At 41.9% G+C, this 18,229-nt stretch overlaps 1 protein-coding gene across 7 annotated transcripts in view; it reads right to left on the reverse strand.

Annotated features, from left to right (window-relative positions):
• Nucleotides 1–18,229, reverse strand: part of GRIK1 (glutamate ionotropic receptor kainate type subunit 1) — a 161,349-nt gene that overhangs the window by 16,085 nt on the left and 127,035 nt on the right. For 4 of the 7 annotated variants that reach the window (XM_080577681.1, XM_080577679.1, XM_080577682.1 and 1 more), the window contains 6 exons: nt 17,443–17,556; nt 16,060–16,263; nt 15,269–15,492; nt 9,753–9,871; nt 5,412–5,629; nt 443–668 (listed from right to left, as the gene is read on the reverse strand). In XM_080577681.1, coding sequence (XP_080433807.1) covers nt 443–668; nt 5,412–5,629; nt 9,753–9,871; nt 15,269–15,492; nt 16,060–16,263; nt 17,443–17,556 — 1,105 coding nt within the window. Of the gene's footprint in view, nt 1–442; nt 669–5,411; nt 5,630–8,793; nt 9,211–9,752; nt 9,872–15,268; nt 15,493–16,059; nt 16,264–17,442; nt 17,557–18,229 lie in introns of those variants that run through there. The other 3 variants (XR_013945543.1, XR_013945541.1, XR_013945542.1) reach the window with 3 other exon arrangements.

Here is an 18,229-nt window from a genome sequence, read left to right on the forward strand (position 1 = left end):
ACGGAACAGAACTCAGTCTCCCATCACGTAGCTTTCTTGCAGATGCGTATGTTGGATGTAACATTTATTATGCCCACTACCATTTTCCCAGAGACACTACCTGACTCCTCAAAGTAAGATGAAATTCGGTAGAACAACTTGGACCTCGAGCAGCACAGGAACACCCTGTTTGTAACACTTGGGATGCTCCATAAGGCAAGCAGGCTACTTAACTTTGCTCTGCAGATGTAGCCTGCACTGCTATGTTCTCTCCTGCCTGCGGAGTCTGCTTGCAGACAAGTGGAGGCAAGAGGAGGTATTTTGCCTTAAAGGAAGCTCCTGGGGCCTCTTTTGCTGAGAAAATTTTCTAAGGTACTAGGGCATAATTCAGATGGCCATCAATGCGTTTGAATAGGACATTGCTGGGTGTGTTCCACAGCACCTTTGCTGGAAAGCATCTTACCAATAGGGGTTCCCACGCCGTAGCCTTTCGAGTCGATAAGCCCCCCAATCTGGGTGAGGTTGCAGTTTCTCTGGGTCACGTACTCGATGCTGGTTGACTCCATCAGCAGCGCGTAGTCCGTTGTGAGCACACGCTGGATTCCCTCGTCGTTGTTCTTCACCAGCGCTGTCTGCTGCCTGCTGCTCATGAACGCCCACATCTTCTCATACGTGGATATCTTGGATTTCTAAGGAGGGAAAACGAGGACATAGAATCATATCAGCATCCAGATTACACTTGTAAAATTTTCCTCTGCCTTTTGTTGTGAATGATGCCAATAGCTTATCTTGAATGAAAGGGAATTTGTAGAATGGTTTTCCTTCCCGCAGCCTTTTTCTCTTGCTGTGTTTTATGCTGAGAAATCTTTTTTTTTTTTTTTTTTTTTTTTTTTTGCGCTTCCTTTGCAGTGCCAGGAACTTCATTACTGGCACAACTGTGAAGTGCTTTGAAGTTTTTTGGGCTAATGCTGTTACATGGATTACAGCAAATGACTACACAGAGCCCAGCTAAATTAGTGCAGCTGGATACGGTTGCACTCAGAAGCAGTGTTTCTGCCTGTCAGGGCAAATGCACTGTTCCAAAAGCCTGATGATGAATAAAGTACTGCCTCTTCTGTATTGATATCATTTGCCTAGAAATCATGTACTTCAAGGATAAAGCCTGAGAAAAAAACCCAAAGCGACTTCTGAGTAAACTTCTGCTTTCAGCTTCCCACTGCAATCAGCCTTAAGGACCTAATCCTTCTCCCACTGAAGTTTAGGAGGATTTTTGCCACTGGCCTCAGTACGAGCATACACGTGGCCTGTGTCAATACCCAGCTGGAGAGGGAAGAGGGAGGCCAGCAGCCCCAGCCACCTCCACTCAGTGCTGTGCATCCCTTTCCCCACTCCTCTCCCTGTGCTATGGGAGCACCCTGCAGGGAAGGACTGTTGAAGGGGATGGAAAGACAAACTGAACCTGCTTAGGGACTTCTCAGGGGCGCTGTGCCTGCTGCCCTCAAGATGTGCTATCTACAACCCAAAAACCTTCAAGCTAGTGCTAACACAATTAAGCCTCCCTCTTCCCCTGTACGCTGTCCAAAACCTCTGAGCACACAATGCCACTTTTGGATGAAATACCATGTTAGGCCTACGGGCAGTTGGACCATCAGACACTGTTTGTCTCAAGATGGCATAGTCAACCATTGCTGAACTACACTGTGCCACAACCTAGCATGAGCCAGCCACCCACAAAACAACTTTGAGATGTACATACAAGCCCCTATACACTTATGCTCTCCCAGTGCTAGGGGAGCATATCCTCCCCTCCTTCATGGGCCCTATCTGTGGTTTGTAGCCATCAGAGCTGATTTTAGGCTCAAAATGTGGAGACCCTAAGTGCTCATTACAGACAGGTGTCTGGGGGATTCCTGTGAGAAGCTGATTTTCTGGTTCTCTGAGCTTTAAATGTTAACTCGCTTTTCCTGTGAATTCAATACCTGTGAATTTCACCTAAATTTCACCCAAGTTTGTTAAGCCACTGGATACCACTACACTTTGAATATAGTTAAGTGGCCCTTTACAAGAAGAAGCCATTTGTACTGCTCAGCTGGGAACACTTTTTGAAATTGATGATACATTTATGCAGTAGATTGAATCCAATATTGAATTTACTGGAAAGATGTATTCCTTATTCAGATGAGTTTGAAAAAAAGATCTCAGCTTCTCAACTTACTGACTTGCTTTTTTTTTTTTTTCAGGACATATAATGTGCTGTACTCTGGCCTTTGGATTCTCATTGATTTCAGTGGAAACATGTCTGCACATCAGCAGGTAGGAGCTGGCAAGACTTGCAATGTGAGATTAAGATCTATTATCACAGAAGGGCAAGAAAGCAATGGAAGATATATAGACGCGTTGGAAACAGAGCAGGACAGCACTCTGGAGAAATATGTTCTTGTCGTGATTTGCAGGTGTGAAACATCTTGCCTCCATTTAGATTTTGCCTAAATTTGGACATTCACACGTGGTGAATGCTGCCTGAGCTCTCACTGCTTTGTCTGCCTGGAGCCCCATCACCTCTCTGGGGTGCTTCTTAGCTCTCCATGCCCTGTTTTCAGGGTATTTTCCTCTGCTATGGTCAGGTTTGTCAGACCAGTGGCTCCAGGATTTGCATACAGGGAGGAGGCTGACTCCAGGGCTCCTTCAAAGCCAGGACTCTTGTCTCCCAGAAGTAATTTCAGTTGGTTTTGTTTTCATTCCTACTACTACCTGGTTAGAAGGCATAGCCACTGCAGCAACTTTCTTGAAACTATTGCCTCTCTAGTAAGATGTTGTCTAGGGAGACTATTCACAACAGGGATACTAGCGTAAGGCATTTAGAATTAGTGGAAAACCACAGCTGTTTGTATTGGCATTATAAGCAAGACTAAATAAAAAGAGCCATGCAAGTTTGTATAAACACAAGCAGAGTTTTCAGAAAAGCCATGGAAATACTTTGCTTTTCTCACATGATTGCTAACCTGCATCCCATCCAGTAAACACCTTGTGTGAAGTCTTGTTGCAGGGGCTTGCCTCTGCCACTTCAAGCAGAAAATCTTAGACCAAAGTTCTTCAGAGTTTACTTTGTGCCTGGATCACTTGATGCTTTCAGAAATCCCTTTTCTGTGTGTGTCATGTGCAGACTTGAAAATCAGCCCCATCTGATCATGTACTACATGTCAGGCACTGTGTCCTTTCTCTCTCCTCTGTGGTGAGGCGCGGACAGCGTGTAATGGTTTTGCTTTAAAAAAAGCGTTGTTCTGAAGGGGTCTATTGTTTCTCATTACATGCCTTAAGTACTAGGTAAAGCTCAGGGGTGAGTCAAATCCTGGAATATAGGAAGCACTCACTTCTATGGCACATCTTTGCTGCCATTAACCTAGTGGCAATGCTGCTCCCTCTCCCTTTCCCTTTCCCTCTCCCTTTCCCCTTCCCTTTCCCACAGAAACCCTTACTCCTGCCATTTCCTCATTCTGAATATTGGGTTTTTACATCTTCCCAGGTCTCTCGCTGCTGTGTGTGTGTGCTTGCTTAGCTCCAGAAGTATGTGCATTATTTTACAGGACAAAGGAGGCAAAGTCATGCCCTCACAGGGCACAGTCTTCCTTTTGCATACATAAGTATCCATAGTATTTATTGTTCAAAGGCCCACACCATGATATTTTTGAAGTTTTGGCCAGTGTAAGGAAATCATAATATTGTGAAGGTCTTGAAAGGCTTCTATAATAAAAATAACAGCATTTTTATATAGCATTGTATGCTCACAAGTGTGTCACTGGTTTACAAGTGTATTAAACTGTATTTTCCATGCATCTTTCACTATGTCACCTTCACTTTGCTAGCTTATCCATCTCCATTCTGTAAAAAAAAAGTGTCCTTTCACTTGTGTTTGTGTACACACATATTTCAGGCACAAATAAGCTAGCATGTATTGCCTATAAATATTTAATCACCTTGTCTGAAACGTTATTGTTATTAAATTTAAGGGGTTTGCATTCTTTTAAGCCTACATATTTTACTCATAAGGATTAATTGTGAAACAAAAGAAAACAAAACACAAGAGTGTTGGAAAAAGCTCTAGAAATTTGTTTTGAACTTCTTGTAATGAAATTACAAATTATTTCCACTGAAAGATCATGGAAGCAACAGGTTTTGAAGATTTCTGTCTTTGGTGCTGAATCTGACTTCAGAATAACAATGATGTTGTGTGTCTTTAGGCAGTGAGGAGCTCTTAGACCAAGGGAATGTCCCAGAGCACTCCACAGGCTGCTTCCTGCTGCCTTGCATTCTTTACTGGGGTCCTTATGTATTTTCCAGGAATATCTCAAGATGGGTTTCCCAGCATATCTTAACAGAAATGTCAGCTCATCCTTTCAAGAACTGATTGTAATGAGGCTCTGAAAAGTACTGTATTTTGTGCCTTTCTTTCAGCACAGAACATTTCTGCTCAGCACGGAGAGCCATTACAGGAGGAGTTCACCCCTGACAGCTCCGTCAGGGATAGCCTACCATCAGCTCTACTACATAATTGAAATGACCTCGGTGAACACTGCTAGTTTTGAGAGATGACCCAAATACTGTAGCCAAGATCCCTTTTGTGCGTGTGGAAATGCTCACTTTGCCTCAGGTGGGAACATGAGGGGTTGCAGTTAAAGCAGGGCAGGGAGATGCAGACTGGAGTACCAGGGGAGAGGGCTCTTAGCTCAGGGGTTGAGGCTTCTCATGCAGACACGAGTGTTACTTTGTCCCACATGCTTCTTACTGGGGTGTCTCATCCTCAAAGGCACCACATATTTGACTGTCTATAAACATCAATCTCAGATGTTACAGTGAAAAGCACGATACCAATTCATTCAGTGTTTAACTTCCCTGCTGAGACTACCGATGAAGCTGCTAATTAATTCTAATTGTCACAGGATTTTTGTGCATATATCCTATATTTATAGCTTGTTGGCTTTTACGTTGACATTTTATGAGATTAACCCATTTTGTATGTAATTAATACTAATAATGAGAAAAAAAGAAAAAAAAAACATTTATCTTTAAAGCAATTAGCCACAGAAAATGACCTTTTACTTACGATGTGTTTATGTGCATACGTGGCCCGTATATTAATATTATACATGTTGACCATGAACCATTTTAAGAAAAGGACAAACCAGCTTGCATTTTGACTACCTGCAGTAATTTTCCAGTGCATATGTGACCTTCGGAATCGATCTTAGCCAAGTGCTTGTAAGAAGCTGAGGTCCTGCCTTGACAAACAACCCAGGGGATAACATCCCCAGAACCATGCCCTGGTTCCCTTCAGTTTCTCCTATCAAAGGCATGGGTCTACCCCCTCACAGCCAAAGGCCACTAATCGGCCGCAAGTTGGTCTGACCACTCAGAGATGGCTGATGTCATCTTACCTTGAAGAAGGTCATTGTGGATCCATCTCTAACAGCCCCGTACTCTATCTTGGTTTGTTTTGCCAGATCGTCAGCTGAATCGATGGGGGATTCCATCCTCTCTACTGTCAGGAAGGCAGCCAGGTTGGCAGTATAAGATGAGATTATGATTAAGGTGAAAAACCACCATATTCCTCCAACTATTCTGGTGGAAAGAGCTTTGGGCATCAGCTCTGATCCTGTTACAATATTATCAAAACAATCATATTAAAATGATGCTTAGAGATACCTTTCCTGATACGAAAGACTATTTTTAGGCACAGAATGCTTTTATGAGCCATAATACAATAAAATGATTTAAACAGTAATCTCACAGATGCACATCTAACATTTATAATGATAACACACTGTGAAGGGGATGTATGCCATGATACACGACAAATGGAATTATCCTTGGGTCTAAACCCCATTACCTCTCTGAGCTAATGTGCAGTGGGCCATTAACCTTTTACATCCCTAACAAGTTGTATTAGTATTTTTTATCTGCTTCCTGAATTCCTCTTTGCCAGAATACTGCAATTGATATTTTCAACCCGAGCTCTTTAGCAGAAACCTGTTCTACTTATAAGCTGTCTAGGAAAAACGCCTTACAAGAGACAGATGTCTGGTGTTCCTCCTATCCACATACCTAAATAGAAACAGGGCAATCAATATGGTTCCAGTGAATTTATAAGCCTGTGTGAACCTGAGCTCCAAATGCAGAACACGTCTTGCTACAAACATGTGATTTACGTTTTAAAATTCAGAGGGTGAATGGAACTACCCTTTGGATGTACAGGGCAATGCAAAGTTTTGGACACTGTATTTAACACTAATTATGGCTGAAAAGGTTTTAGCAGATCTGCCTGCATGTCACGCCAACAAGTACCAAAGTGATCTGCCATAGTCATAAAAATCTCACAGAAGAGCATGTTCCCAGATTGGGTGTTAAGTGCACTTAAATGGCGTCTTAGCAGCTCAAACCAAATGTAAGCAACATAGGTACTCAGATTTCCAAACATTCTTGTGTAAGCTTTATGCTTTTTTTTGTTTGCTTTTTTTTTTTTTTTCTCTAGAGGTCTCTCCACTGAACTTAGCTTGTTATGGTGGGATTTGGGATATAGTTCACTTAGACATCCACATGAATACTTTTGACTTCAAATTTAAGCATTGGCATAATTATTTTGTTGATGAAGGATGGACTTAAAAAATTACTCCAGTGTTTGACATAACAAACACTTCTACTACCAGAAAAACATGTTGATAATATGTTATGTCTCTACGACTAATAGATGATTTCTGTAAGAAATTTAAGCAGGTTACAGAGAATATTTTCAGACTTTGCTGAAACTCTGAATGTGACTTTTGGGGCAAAGACTGAAAGCTTAACAACTTTCCAAACAGCTAGCAAACAGATTTAACTCAGCTTTGTAAACAAGTAGACATGTCTCTTAAAGGTCAATGCTGAGCATAGCCCTAGGGTTTCAGTAGGCTGACAGAATTTCCAAACTGCAAGAGCAGATGCTCTGCCTGTGCAGCCCTGGTGCTGCACGGATTTCAAATTAGGCCAGCATTCTAAAAGCAAAAGCTCTCACTTAAAATTTGAGGCCAAATCTACCCATTTCAAAAGCTGTAACACTGTCTGGGTTTATGTTTGTGTACTTTCCTTGTTTTTCAGATAAGTCTTTTTTTTTTTTTTAAACCGTGAAATCATTTTCTTCTTGCATTGCTGCTTTCAGGAAAGGTGTGTGTTTACTTAAGGTGGAGTTGACCTGCAAAGGCTGGCTTCTAGGAGAGCTCATCCAGGTTATCCTGAAGGTTTAATTTTTTTTAAGCTTATGCAGCTACTCACGTGCAAATGCTACACTTGGGCCCTGATGCAACACCTAGCTCCAATGTATAGACACATGATGCATAATAGCCAGCTACCTTGCAGAGATCCTAATAAGCAACCACGAAATCTGCCACCATGTGCAGCCATATGGCAGCACAAGTGGGTAGGCGGAGAAGCCCTGTATGTTGAATCTGTGGGGTGAGATGCCAAACCTCCTGTGATTTTCCCTACCAAAATGTTATTTGTGGAAAAGCAGCAAAATACATTCAGTTCAATTAAGCTCAAGATTCCCAGCCTATTAATTATGCAGTGTGCTTCGATTTTGTTTCTGGGAGGTGCTGAGCACACTCTGCTCCCAGCTGAACCAATCAGGCCCGGCATCTCTTTTGATCAGTCCCATGATTATTTCAGTGTTCACCTTTCTGAGGGCCCTGACTGCAGCAAAGAGCATTAGTACATGCTTCATGCCCCCTTCACCCCAAGCGCTCTCCTGAACTGGGTGCTGCTGCTCTGCCCATCGTCTGGCTGGAGAGGGGCTCTGGCAGATAATTTGCCTTCCTGAAAGCAGTGGTTTCTCTGAATGAATTTGATGGAATGTGCCCTGTTTGGATGCTTTCAGAGTATGCATAACATGTCTGAGACTTTCAGGGGGAAAAAACAGTGGAAAAAACATCTAAATAGAAATGTTGCTAGCAAGACTGAGGGTCGGGGACAATACTTGCTGAAGTCTCTCTAGTGCCTTTTTATGGCAGACATGACAGCCAATCCTGATCCAGACTTTGCTCACGCTCTGTAGAAAAGAGAAAGTCTGATCATCACATTTTAAAATTTAATAACAAGTGGCTTCCAATCAAGCATGGCAAGCAGCTGCTGTCAACAAGAAAGAGTGTAACAGTAGATGCAGAGTCTCACAACCATTCACTTCATGTTCAAGCTCTTCACATTAACAATGATGCACTTACAGTCACACGCACCACAAGTTTGTACATGGAAACATTTGTGTTGCCTTACAAATGTTTTTTTCTTTCTTTCTCTCTTTCTTTCTCTCATTTGTTTTGTTTTTAGGCTTCTTGAAAGACAAGCAGAGTCTGGTTGGGGCTGACTGTCATGTACCCAAGGTAGTGGTAACGAGCAGACACTGCATCCCACAGTTTGCTGTGGATGATGGTAAACTCCAAAAAAAGGCAGTACATTGAAACACATAATCCTGGGGCACTTTCACACACACGGCAGTCACAGTTAGGTACACACACCTGCCTGATACTGTAAAACCTCAGCCTGCGTTTCACTGATCACTTGGAAGGACAATAAAACAAAAAAGCAAAACAGAAGAGCTCCTCCTTCACGCAGCTGCCTTCAAAGCCATGTCTGTGAGGAAGCTCCATAACCTGTCAATGCATTGGTGCACCAATAAAAGCAAGGGTATCCTAGGTACAAGACAAACTTTACTCTCTACCATGTCTAGTAAATCCTCCTAATGGCTCTTTTACTGCTACTCATGTCTGTTAAAGAGGGAAGAATAAACTGTACCTGGATGAGTGTAGAGATGGTTTTACATTCCTTACTTAAATGTTTAGGAATTTAATACCGAAGCAATCTGGGATTTCTTCTGGATTGCCTTTTTGGTTGTTGTCGTGGGGTGGGTTTTTTTGTTCAGCATTGATTCAACTGGAAATGTTTGTCAGAAAATATTTTCATCCCTTTCAGTGGACCCCAGTTTTGGTGAACAGTGATTTAATTGGAAACCTTGGAATATACATGCCATAACCAAATGTGATTAGTACGCATATCTGTTTTACTTCGCATATGGAGTGAGCTTCACTGCCCTTCCTTGTCAATTGAGTATAATGTCAGCTGTTTCCAAAATCATCAGCAACAGGGACTTGTGACTGTGTTAAGTTAATGCTTCTAGGGTTGGATGCGTTTACAGAAGGATGGGACTCATACCTGCAGAAAAGCCATAAAAAAAATGTTTGGTTTTGGTTTTAAACAAAGCGTTTGACAAGTGCCAACAAACTTAACAATCCTTCTGAAGAAAGAGCATCATCTTTTTGGTTTGGCAGTGAAAATAATTTTCGTAGGCTGTTACTGTTTCTACTGGGATGGAGCCCAATTGAGAAGATATTTTCCTGTTGCCAAACCTCTAAAATCAACAGACTCAACTTCAGCACAAAGAACATCATATCCTTCTAGTGAATATTTTCTATTTTAGCTCCAGCAGCTCCGATGCGGCCCTGTCCGCTTGCCTCTCTCCCGGATGTTTCCTCTCCTTGCTCCTGCTGCAGCCCTATTTGTGGACTCTGCAGGTTCCCCTCCTCTGCCTTCTTCCAGATCCAGAGACTTGTTGCTTTCTTCCTTTCCTACATCACCTGGGTTCTGAGATAGGGTTTTACAGTATAAGTTGTAATTACAGAGGGTGGAGTTTACCAGCACAGAAGCCCTTGAGCAGACTGTGGGACGTGTGCAATAACGAAGTGTAACCGGTGTACCTTGCTGCATGAGAGCTCCAACTCCAAACCAGAAACTATTTAGTAAAGTAAAATTGTTTTCCACCACATCTGAGTCTGGGTTGCACGGGTGGGGGTTATACCATTCATAGGGTGTAAACCTGTGGCAGTTAACAGAAACAATCTGTAAACATCAAGTAGAGTACACACAGTGGCAGCAGACCTGCTGAACAACACACAAAATGAGGAGATTAATGAAGAAAACACAAGAAAAGGAAACCTTAGTGGAAAGGCTGTCCGCGGGACGTCTAGCAGCTGCCTCACGCAAGATGTGGAGCAGCACTGCCACGCCAGAAGCAGTTTCCACAGCCTTGCTGTTAGCACAGGGACTGCGTCCTTACTCCTGCTGCTCTTTGGTTACTGCCCTCATGGCTGGGGCTGCTGGAACGGCCCAAATCCCCCAGGGCTTTGCTGCCCGTGCCACTCCCAGGCAGACGTTTGAAGGGGTGGGGACGGCTGGAAGCCCTCTTGCTGCTGCATGGCAAGGCATTTGGAGAACAATGAAGGAGGAGCACCCTCTCAAGGCAACCCCTTTTAGCTGCCGGTGGTCAAGACACTCGATGCTGAATGCCTTCACCCTTCACGAAGCTGCCCTGCCAGCAGGGAAAAAAGCTGGTGGTGGCTGGAAGACATGGGGGAGCGGCTGCAGCGCCTGAAAGCCACAGGGCCATGCTGTCAGCAGTGTGTGGGAAGAATTACGCAGGCGATTGCCTTGAACAGAGGAATTCTGCTCTATTCCCCATGCACCGTGCCGCAAATGGAAATCGTACCCCTTCTGGTCTGCAAAACACTTGGCAGAGTTACTTTAAAGACCGTTCCTCCCCAAGGTACCTTGCCTGCTGTTGCTTCCCACTGCTGCATGGCTTGCTACATACTTTCTCATGAAGTTTATGAATATAGTTTTAATTGACAATGTCATGCCAATACATTTTAATTACTGTTTCAACAATATAATTAAGCACTGAATTTACGCACGGTTGCAAGCAGAGTGCCTTGCTCAGCTGAAGTAATGAACTCTGATAGTAATGAACCCGCTAATTGAAACAGTATGTAGCTTAGGATGCCGTTAGCTGAACAATATTACCATTACTAGTACCACAGTGGTTAAAAATTATAACAAAAGACGCAGTTTTCGGATTCAAGATACAACAGTTCTGCATATACCAGTTAGAAGAAAAACAATCACCAAGTTATATGTTTCAGAAAGTCTTCCAGTAGCAATGAAATGGTTCCCAGCGCAGTTTGTGCACATGTGGGTAAACACACCCTGAACAAGAGACTCGGCATTAAGAAATGTACACGGCCTGGACACCCAACAGACAGGAAAGTGAAGCAGTCCCACGCTGTGAGTTCAACCACAGGTATGGGAGTGCTACTACGGGACAGTAAGAAGATGTACGAACAGCTCTGTGGGACCTGACTGGGAAGCCCAAAGCTGGGATGGGACAAACATCTCCATCACACATGGTTTGATTTTTGGGTGGTCCTGTGTGGAGCCAGGAGCTGGACTTGATGATCCCTGTGGATCCCTTCCAACTCAGTATGTCTATGATTCTATGATACCACAGCCACTGAAACAGACAAACTGCAGTTGTTGGAAAGTGGCAATGAGATTCTGGCAGCAAAACTCTTTCTGCTAGACTGGAAAGATTTTTTATCACAACGGATATATATTTTAACATGGCACTAGGGCTTATATTACTTTTCCACCTTAAAATAAAAGCTGGTTTTCTTCTTGTGTTTCTATTGCTGTGCTAAGCTCCAAGAAGAGAATGGGTTACAGTTCCGCTCTGTGTCAGCGCTCACTCAGGTCTTCTGTTTACCTGGTCATTTACCTTTAGTTTTCTCCAGTTTTCAGTGGTAGCTACACTGAGGTTTCTGCTATGGATGAGATGTTCAAGCTTACCTAAGCACCTTTTTCTATAGGTCACGTGCAAACTTATTCACCTTGTATGACTGATGGTTATCTCAGCTGCCTAGTTCTAACATCATTGACATCAACAGCACAGTGGGTATGACATTAGCAATAAGCAGAAATGTTGGCAGTAAATGCCTTCTTCATTCACTGCCAGTATACTTGGGAAAAGAGCTTTGTCAGTCTGTAACCTTTAGCAGTGATAAAAACTTCAGTGTTTGAGTTTCAGAATTAATGTAACAATGACAAGGCTGCATGATTCTCAAAGAGAAACAAGAAATGGTTCAGCTGCTGAAAAATCTGAAGAAAAATAACAGCAAAATTACCCCAGTCCATGAAAATTATTCCAAGTTTTTGTCTTCTGCGAAATTATGTCAAAATACCAATAACTGTTTAATTTGCTATGGCATTGTTAAAGTGGTTGATTCCAGAGATTCTTAAAAAATATATATCTTTTGTTTTTTACTGAAAACCAGATTGCCAAATATTTACTGACACATTTGTCAAATCTTACAGAAATCATGGCATATCTGAAGACATGAACAGTCCTAGATGTGGACATTAAGGATGGCTTAGCTTCTTGGAGTAAATTAAAATGTATAAACTCTGGAGTAAATTAAGACCACATGTGAGCACAGTTTCATGTATTTCTTCAGCCTATATAGTCATGATCTAACTAGGCACTGGTTTTCAGCATAAGTTAAAAAAAAATAATAATAATATTTCAGAAAAGTGCATAAATTCAGAAAATTATCTTAACTATTTTGCTTAACTAGCATGTTCTCCTCTTTCCCTAGAATAGGGGTAAGTTAAGAGGGTGATATACAAGCTTGATATATTTAAGTTGTTGCAAGTCGGGTTTTGTGTATTGTTGCAAGTCGGCTGTGTACTATAAATGTTAGTGGGTCTATACCTTTAACGACATTTAAGCCTTTTAGCCACATTTGACAAATAGGTAGAGGCTTTAAAGGTTATTATGCTCCTGCAAGTTTTGTGAAATGTTGCAGCGGTAGCCCCACTAGGGGAGAAGCTGCAGGATGATCTCCCAGCATGTTCCACAGCAATTAATGCACATAGGAAAGATCTCCTACAAATCCTTCAGCTGCAGGGAAAGTAAACAAGCAAACAAACACACTTCAATTGGTGATCACGATCCACCATGAGACACAGATCTGTAGGGAAATCAGGCTTCATTAGTTACACAGCTCCTGGAACTACTGCCTTTTAGAAAGGTTTAGGAAACAAAACATAGCACAGTTACACAGGCCAAAGCTACGGATTTACCCAAACACTGCACTGTGGTTTGGAGCAATATTTAGCAGCCAGGAGAATAAGGCAGACAGGTTTCACAGCTGATGATCTGTGAGCACTGTGCATTTCCATTCGGTTTATTCCTGGCCATGCATCTGCGTGTAGGCAGCTCTGCAAGCAGGCGAGGGACCCCGATGCTTATTTACTCTTGCAGCCTTGATGCTGTTTTTCATTTTTATTTTTTATTTTTTATTTAAAAAAAAAAAAAAAAAGAAAACAGAAGAGCTGAGGATAACTTGGGTTTTGTTTTCCCTTCTGCCTGTTCTGAGGTGGAGAGGACTGTGGTATGTTTTCAGTCTCGGCACACAACTGCAGAAAAGTCAATCTGTCATGGTTGAGCAGATTTAATATTAGTCATGAGTGAGATCATGATTTGCGTACAGTAAGAGCAGTTATTTATGGTACAGTGAGCCACTGCGAGAGCTTGTGGGAAGCCATGACTAATTGTGTACAGTCTCGTTACTGCTAGGGAGGGATGAACTCTCTCTTTTACCAGGGGCCAACACTAATAAGTTAACCTATGACCTCTCCTCCTCAAATTCCCTCCTCCCTCTTCATGTTCTCAGAAACTTAAAGGAAAAAGTAAATCCCACAAACTTCTGTACTTTGGCACTGGTATAGAAGCATGAAAACAAGTGAAGCTTTCACATAGGTTGACCTCCTGGAGCTAGGTTTGTTCAGTAGACCACACAGAAATGTATGCCTGAGGCCAACCACTCTCAGCTGAACTGCTCCTGTGAATAAAGGTTTTAAAGGGTGTGTCTTTTGATTACAAAAAAAAAAAAAAGAGGAGTAAACTGTAGAAAAAGCAGCAAGAGCTCCACTTGACTTGGCTCACACGCATGTGGAAGTCAGGCAGAATGTATCAGAATTAATGATTCAGATTACTATGATTTTTGTCATGTTTGAATCAGGGTTATGGATGCATATTTTGGAAAATATACATTATTGCTGATTCTTTAAAGTAGAATGTCATCATTTGCAATAAAAACTGTAGCATTTCCATGTTACGTTTGCTGTTATGGGAAAGGGTTCTATTTCAATGATACACAACTACAGTTCTTATATTTCATAGTATAAATATTTTCTCAGACCATTTTCCCATGTTAACGTGTAACACATTGCTGTATATGCGAAACAATGCATAATGGAAGTGGAGGAAGCATTAGGGATTCTTAGTAAAATGCTCCAAAACATGAAAATCTGTGAAGTACTAAAAAAAATATCTATGTTTTAAATTGTGAAAAGGAAAAAAAATGAAGGATATGATGAGATCAAGTAAACAGAGTTGAAAATGAAATTTCGATGCCATTATTTGAAGAAAGTGACAATAACTATGCCAGTTCACAGAGCCCACAGTTATTGAAGAGTATAGAAAAAAAAATATGCCTCAAATGACCAATTTCCTCTGACAAGTTTCTCAGTTCATCTTCTTTCATGCTTGGTTTTCCCTTGCTCAAAATAACACAGCAACTGACTCCAAAACCATGGTCCATGGTCTCTGAGGCCAAGACATGTGGCTTCTAGCTGGCTTGTGAAACCATATCAGTTGTCTAGAATTTTTAAGGTAAAGTTTGATGTTAAGGGTGAAGAGTGCTCTGCTGTGGTCCACTTGTTGAGAAAATGTGGCACACCTGCTTTTGAGATCATCATGAGCTTTAGGATCTTTTGGAAAAGTAGTGTGTATGTGCTTTTTTCCTACTGTTTTGGCATTGGGACTTCACTGGGAACCTGTCACTGACAGTCAGGCTGCACCTCAGGACAGTGCTGGGAGAGAGCCTTGGTTATACACCACCTTGCAGATTGTCCCCTTGGGATCCCAGGCATGGTATCTTGTGTTTCCAAAGGGAAGTGAGCTGAGCTAATTAGCATCCATCAGCAACAATATGCTCACAACCTCTCTCCTACCTTTTATATGTACTGTTAGTAGGAAAAAAAAAAAAAAAGTGCTTACATACTAGTAATATCAACTGTTTTTCAACATGTAGTTAGCGTGCTGAGGTGCTGTGCTCTGACAGAGGAAGGCTGACACATTTCATCAGATATTTCTCTCCATTCTGCCCTTAAGGAAAGTTAAATCTCATCACATTGCAATATATAAAAGTGATAGCAGTGTTGATGTGAAAATACCAAGAGACCTTCTAGAACATTATGTTTTAGGGCTGGATAAAATCCTTAGAACAGTATTATACTATAGCTACTTTGCAAAACCAGTGTAACACCTGTGAGATGAGAGGTAGTGGATGCATCTGAAACTATGTGTTTGTCTTACCTTGCAATGACAAAGAGGACACAACTGACTCCAAGGCAGGCTAGGAGAACATACATCCAAATATCAGGAGAAAGAGGGTTTAAAAATGAGAAAACACCAGGGTTTGTGCCATTGGGCTTCCGGTACAAGATACTGATTCCCAGCGTCATGAAGGGCTTGGAAAAATCAATTACTTTCTCTCTTACATAGGTAATAGTGAGAGGAGCAACTGCCAGATCAGCTTTCTGAAAACACAAAGGGGAAAATACTCATTCTTTGTCATGTTTTCATGCATACACAATACTATTCCTTCCATTTCTTCCCCTGAGTAATAAAGCTAAACCCAAACTGACTATAAATACAAACTGCGCAACAAAACTTAACAGTGCTAGGGTATTACTGGGTACCTGACATCCTTTTTCTGCAGGTGAGGGATCCTCGTGGCTTTTGTGTGTGGAAGGTCTGACCAGGGTCAGGGGGCTTGCTCCTCTGGGGGGCTCAGCCCTGTGGGGCTCTGTCCCCAAGGAGGACTACATTCACAGACCAGAGGCTGCCGCAGGGCAGAGTTGAGTTCTGCCTTTGCATCTGGAGCTTGTAGCCAGGGGTGACAGGATCCGTGTGAGCTCAGTGCCCACTGCCCCCCAACACCCAGGTACGGCTAGTTCAGACGTAATGCCGTGACCTCCTACTCTAGCAAGAGCAGACAGAGCAGTGGCTCTAAAAAACTGTAGACTAGTGCGAACATCTCATGTGGGCTGGCTTCACATAAAACACTGTAGGTGAAAGGAGAATAAAGAATGATTCAATCTTACATGATCTATGAGCTCTTTGACCATCCCATTCCACTCTCCTTTGTCATTCTGGGCTCCATATTTACCGTCAGAAACTAGTTTGACCTCATAGATGAAGCCCAAAATATTTGACAGCTCCTTTAGCAAATCCAGGCAATAACCCTCGAATCTGTCATTTCCGTACAAGGGCTTGTCAGACTTCTTGTACATAACATAGGGATCTTCCTACAGAAAAACACAGCAGATGTAGCAACAGAAATGAAGTTTGTTTCAGATTATATCAGTTTCTTTAAATTATGTGAATATTTTATTAATGGATTGCAATTAGTTGGATACCAGTAATTTATGATGTCCATTAAAAGCTGCTCTAGGTGTGTTAACAAATTCACCGAATCAATTAGTGATAACCATAAGGGCCCTAATTGTTAGCGGAACAGACCATTTACAGCTCCCATGGGCTTTAATTAAGGTAGTGCTTAGCAGCCTGAAAATAAGATCCAAGATTTGTACTCTAGGTTGTCCCACCCTGAGGGACAGGAAGGAATATTGGAGAAGAAGCCTAAATACCAGGAAAAGAATCATAAGCAGAACCTAAAATTTTATATTCTACAAGAAATAAATCTCTATTGAAAAAATCTCTAATGTGTAATATAGCTGTGAGCTGATCAGGTACTTACAGGAGAAAACGAAGAACAGCATAAGTAGATTGCAAATTACTTAGTTGCTTTTCTTTTTAAAGGATTTTTTGGAGAAGACAGTCTGGGCAAGCACATTGCTGCAAGTTAGTGCAGCAAAAGACCTCTGGCAACAGAAGAGGAGGGTAGAGGGAGCCTTTGAGCTCTTTCCCTTCCCCTGAGGAGTTAGGCAGAAAAATTGAAAAAAAGAAAAAAAAAAAAAAAAAGGGGGTGGGGTGGGGTCGTTATTGGCCAGGGAGAACATATGAGCAAAACAACTGGATGAACACCCATTTCCACATTTTCTGTTCATCGTAGGAAGGACATACCTCAATCTGTCTGTCTACTGTTTGCTGCTTTCTTTCATTCCTCTTCATCTCACTTTCAGTAAACAGAAAAGATGTATAAATAGTGACTACAAAACCGAGCATCTGTGTATGTTAATTCTTTTGGGAAGAATAGTATGCAGAGTGCACCTCTGGAATTTTGACATAAGCGAAACAGTTTTGGAGACAAAGGTTTCCCAGAGTCTTTCATTGGCAGTGGGGGTATTTTGAGTCCACGTTATGGATGGATAAAAAATTATGCTGGTTCTGAGTCTATAGCCAGAAATTAGTTTGAAAACAGAGTAGTTTACCAAAACATGTCTTAGTATGGAGGAAATCAGCAGTGAAGACACGTCAGCCATGCCTGCAACCTGCACCATGGATGGAGAACCACCTAGACTTACCAAAATGGTTGTGACAATCAGCGTCCGGTTAGCCAAGGAGTCGGTGATGTTGGTCGACCTGTCCTTGTTGCTGTCCGTCATGTTAAGGCCGCTGTAGGAGTTCCAGACGCCGATCTACACAGAACAGAGTGGGTGAGAGCCTGCCTGTCCGTGGCACGCTGGCTGGGGGAAATACAGGGTTTCCCTAAATGCTCACAGCCTGGGAAGAGTGCATTGGCTCTAGTCACCACAAAAAGAGACACCAAAAGTACAAGATGCTAGAGAAGGGAAACAGCTGTAGATCTGAATAAGGCAACGACATTGAATGGTTGATTGTCACATTTAGAAAACACAGGGAACGTACTGCTCTTTCAAAAGCAGGCTGAAAATGTTTAGCTGTAAGAGTATAAGGCATGTCAATACAGTGGTGTACTAGCCAATTTGCTACAAAAGTGGAATATGTTGACTTCCTTTCCTGCTAAAAAATGTCAAATGTCTATTTTTATGGATTTTTTGCTTTGTAAATGGTAGAGTTGAAACATAAACCTAGACCTCTCTTTTCCAATGCAACAGATTAAAAGCTTGAATAAATATGTTGAAGCAGATTGATGGATGCACTGGCCTTTTGGTTCTGCTGTGCCTTCACCAGGTTTAGTAAAGATTATTCTGTCATTTCTTATTACTATATATGACAGAGTGAACAAGGTGAAGTCATTTCACCTACTGATCAGTATTTGCTCAGTAAATATAAGCGACCAAAGGCAAAACCAATTTTTGATTCTTTTCTAGCTCCAAAGATAGTGAAGAA

Source organism: Anser brachyrhynchus (assembly GCF_964034855.1).
Source record: "Anser brachyrhynchus genome assembly, chromosome: 1".
Lineage (NCBI taxonomy): Eukaryota > Metazoa > Chordata > Aves > Anseriformes > Anatidae > Anser > Anser brachyrhynchus.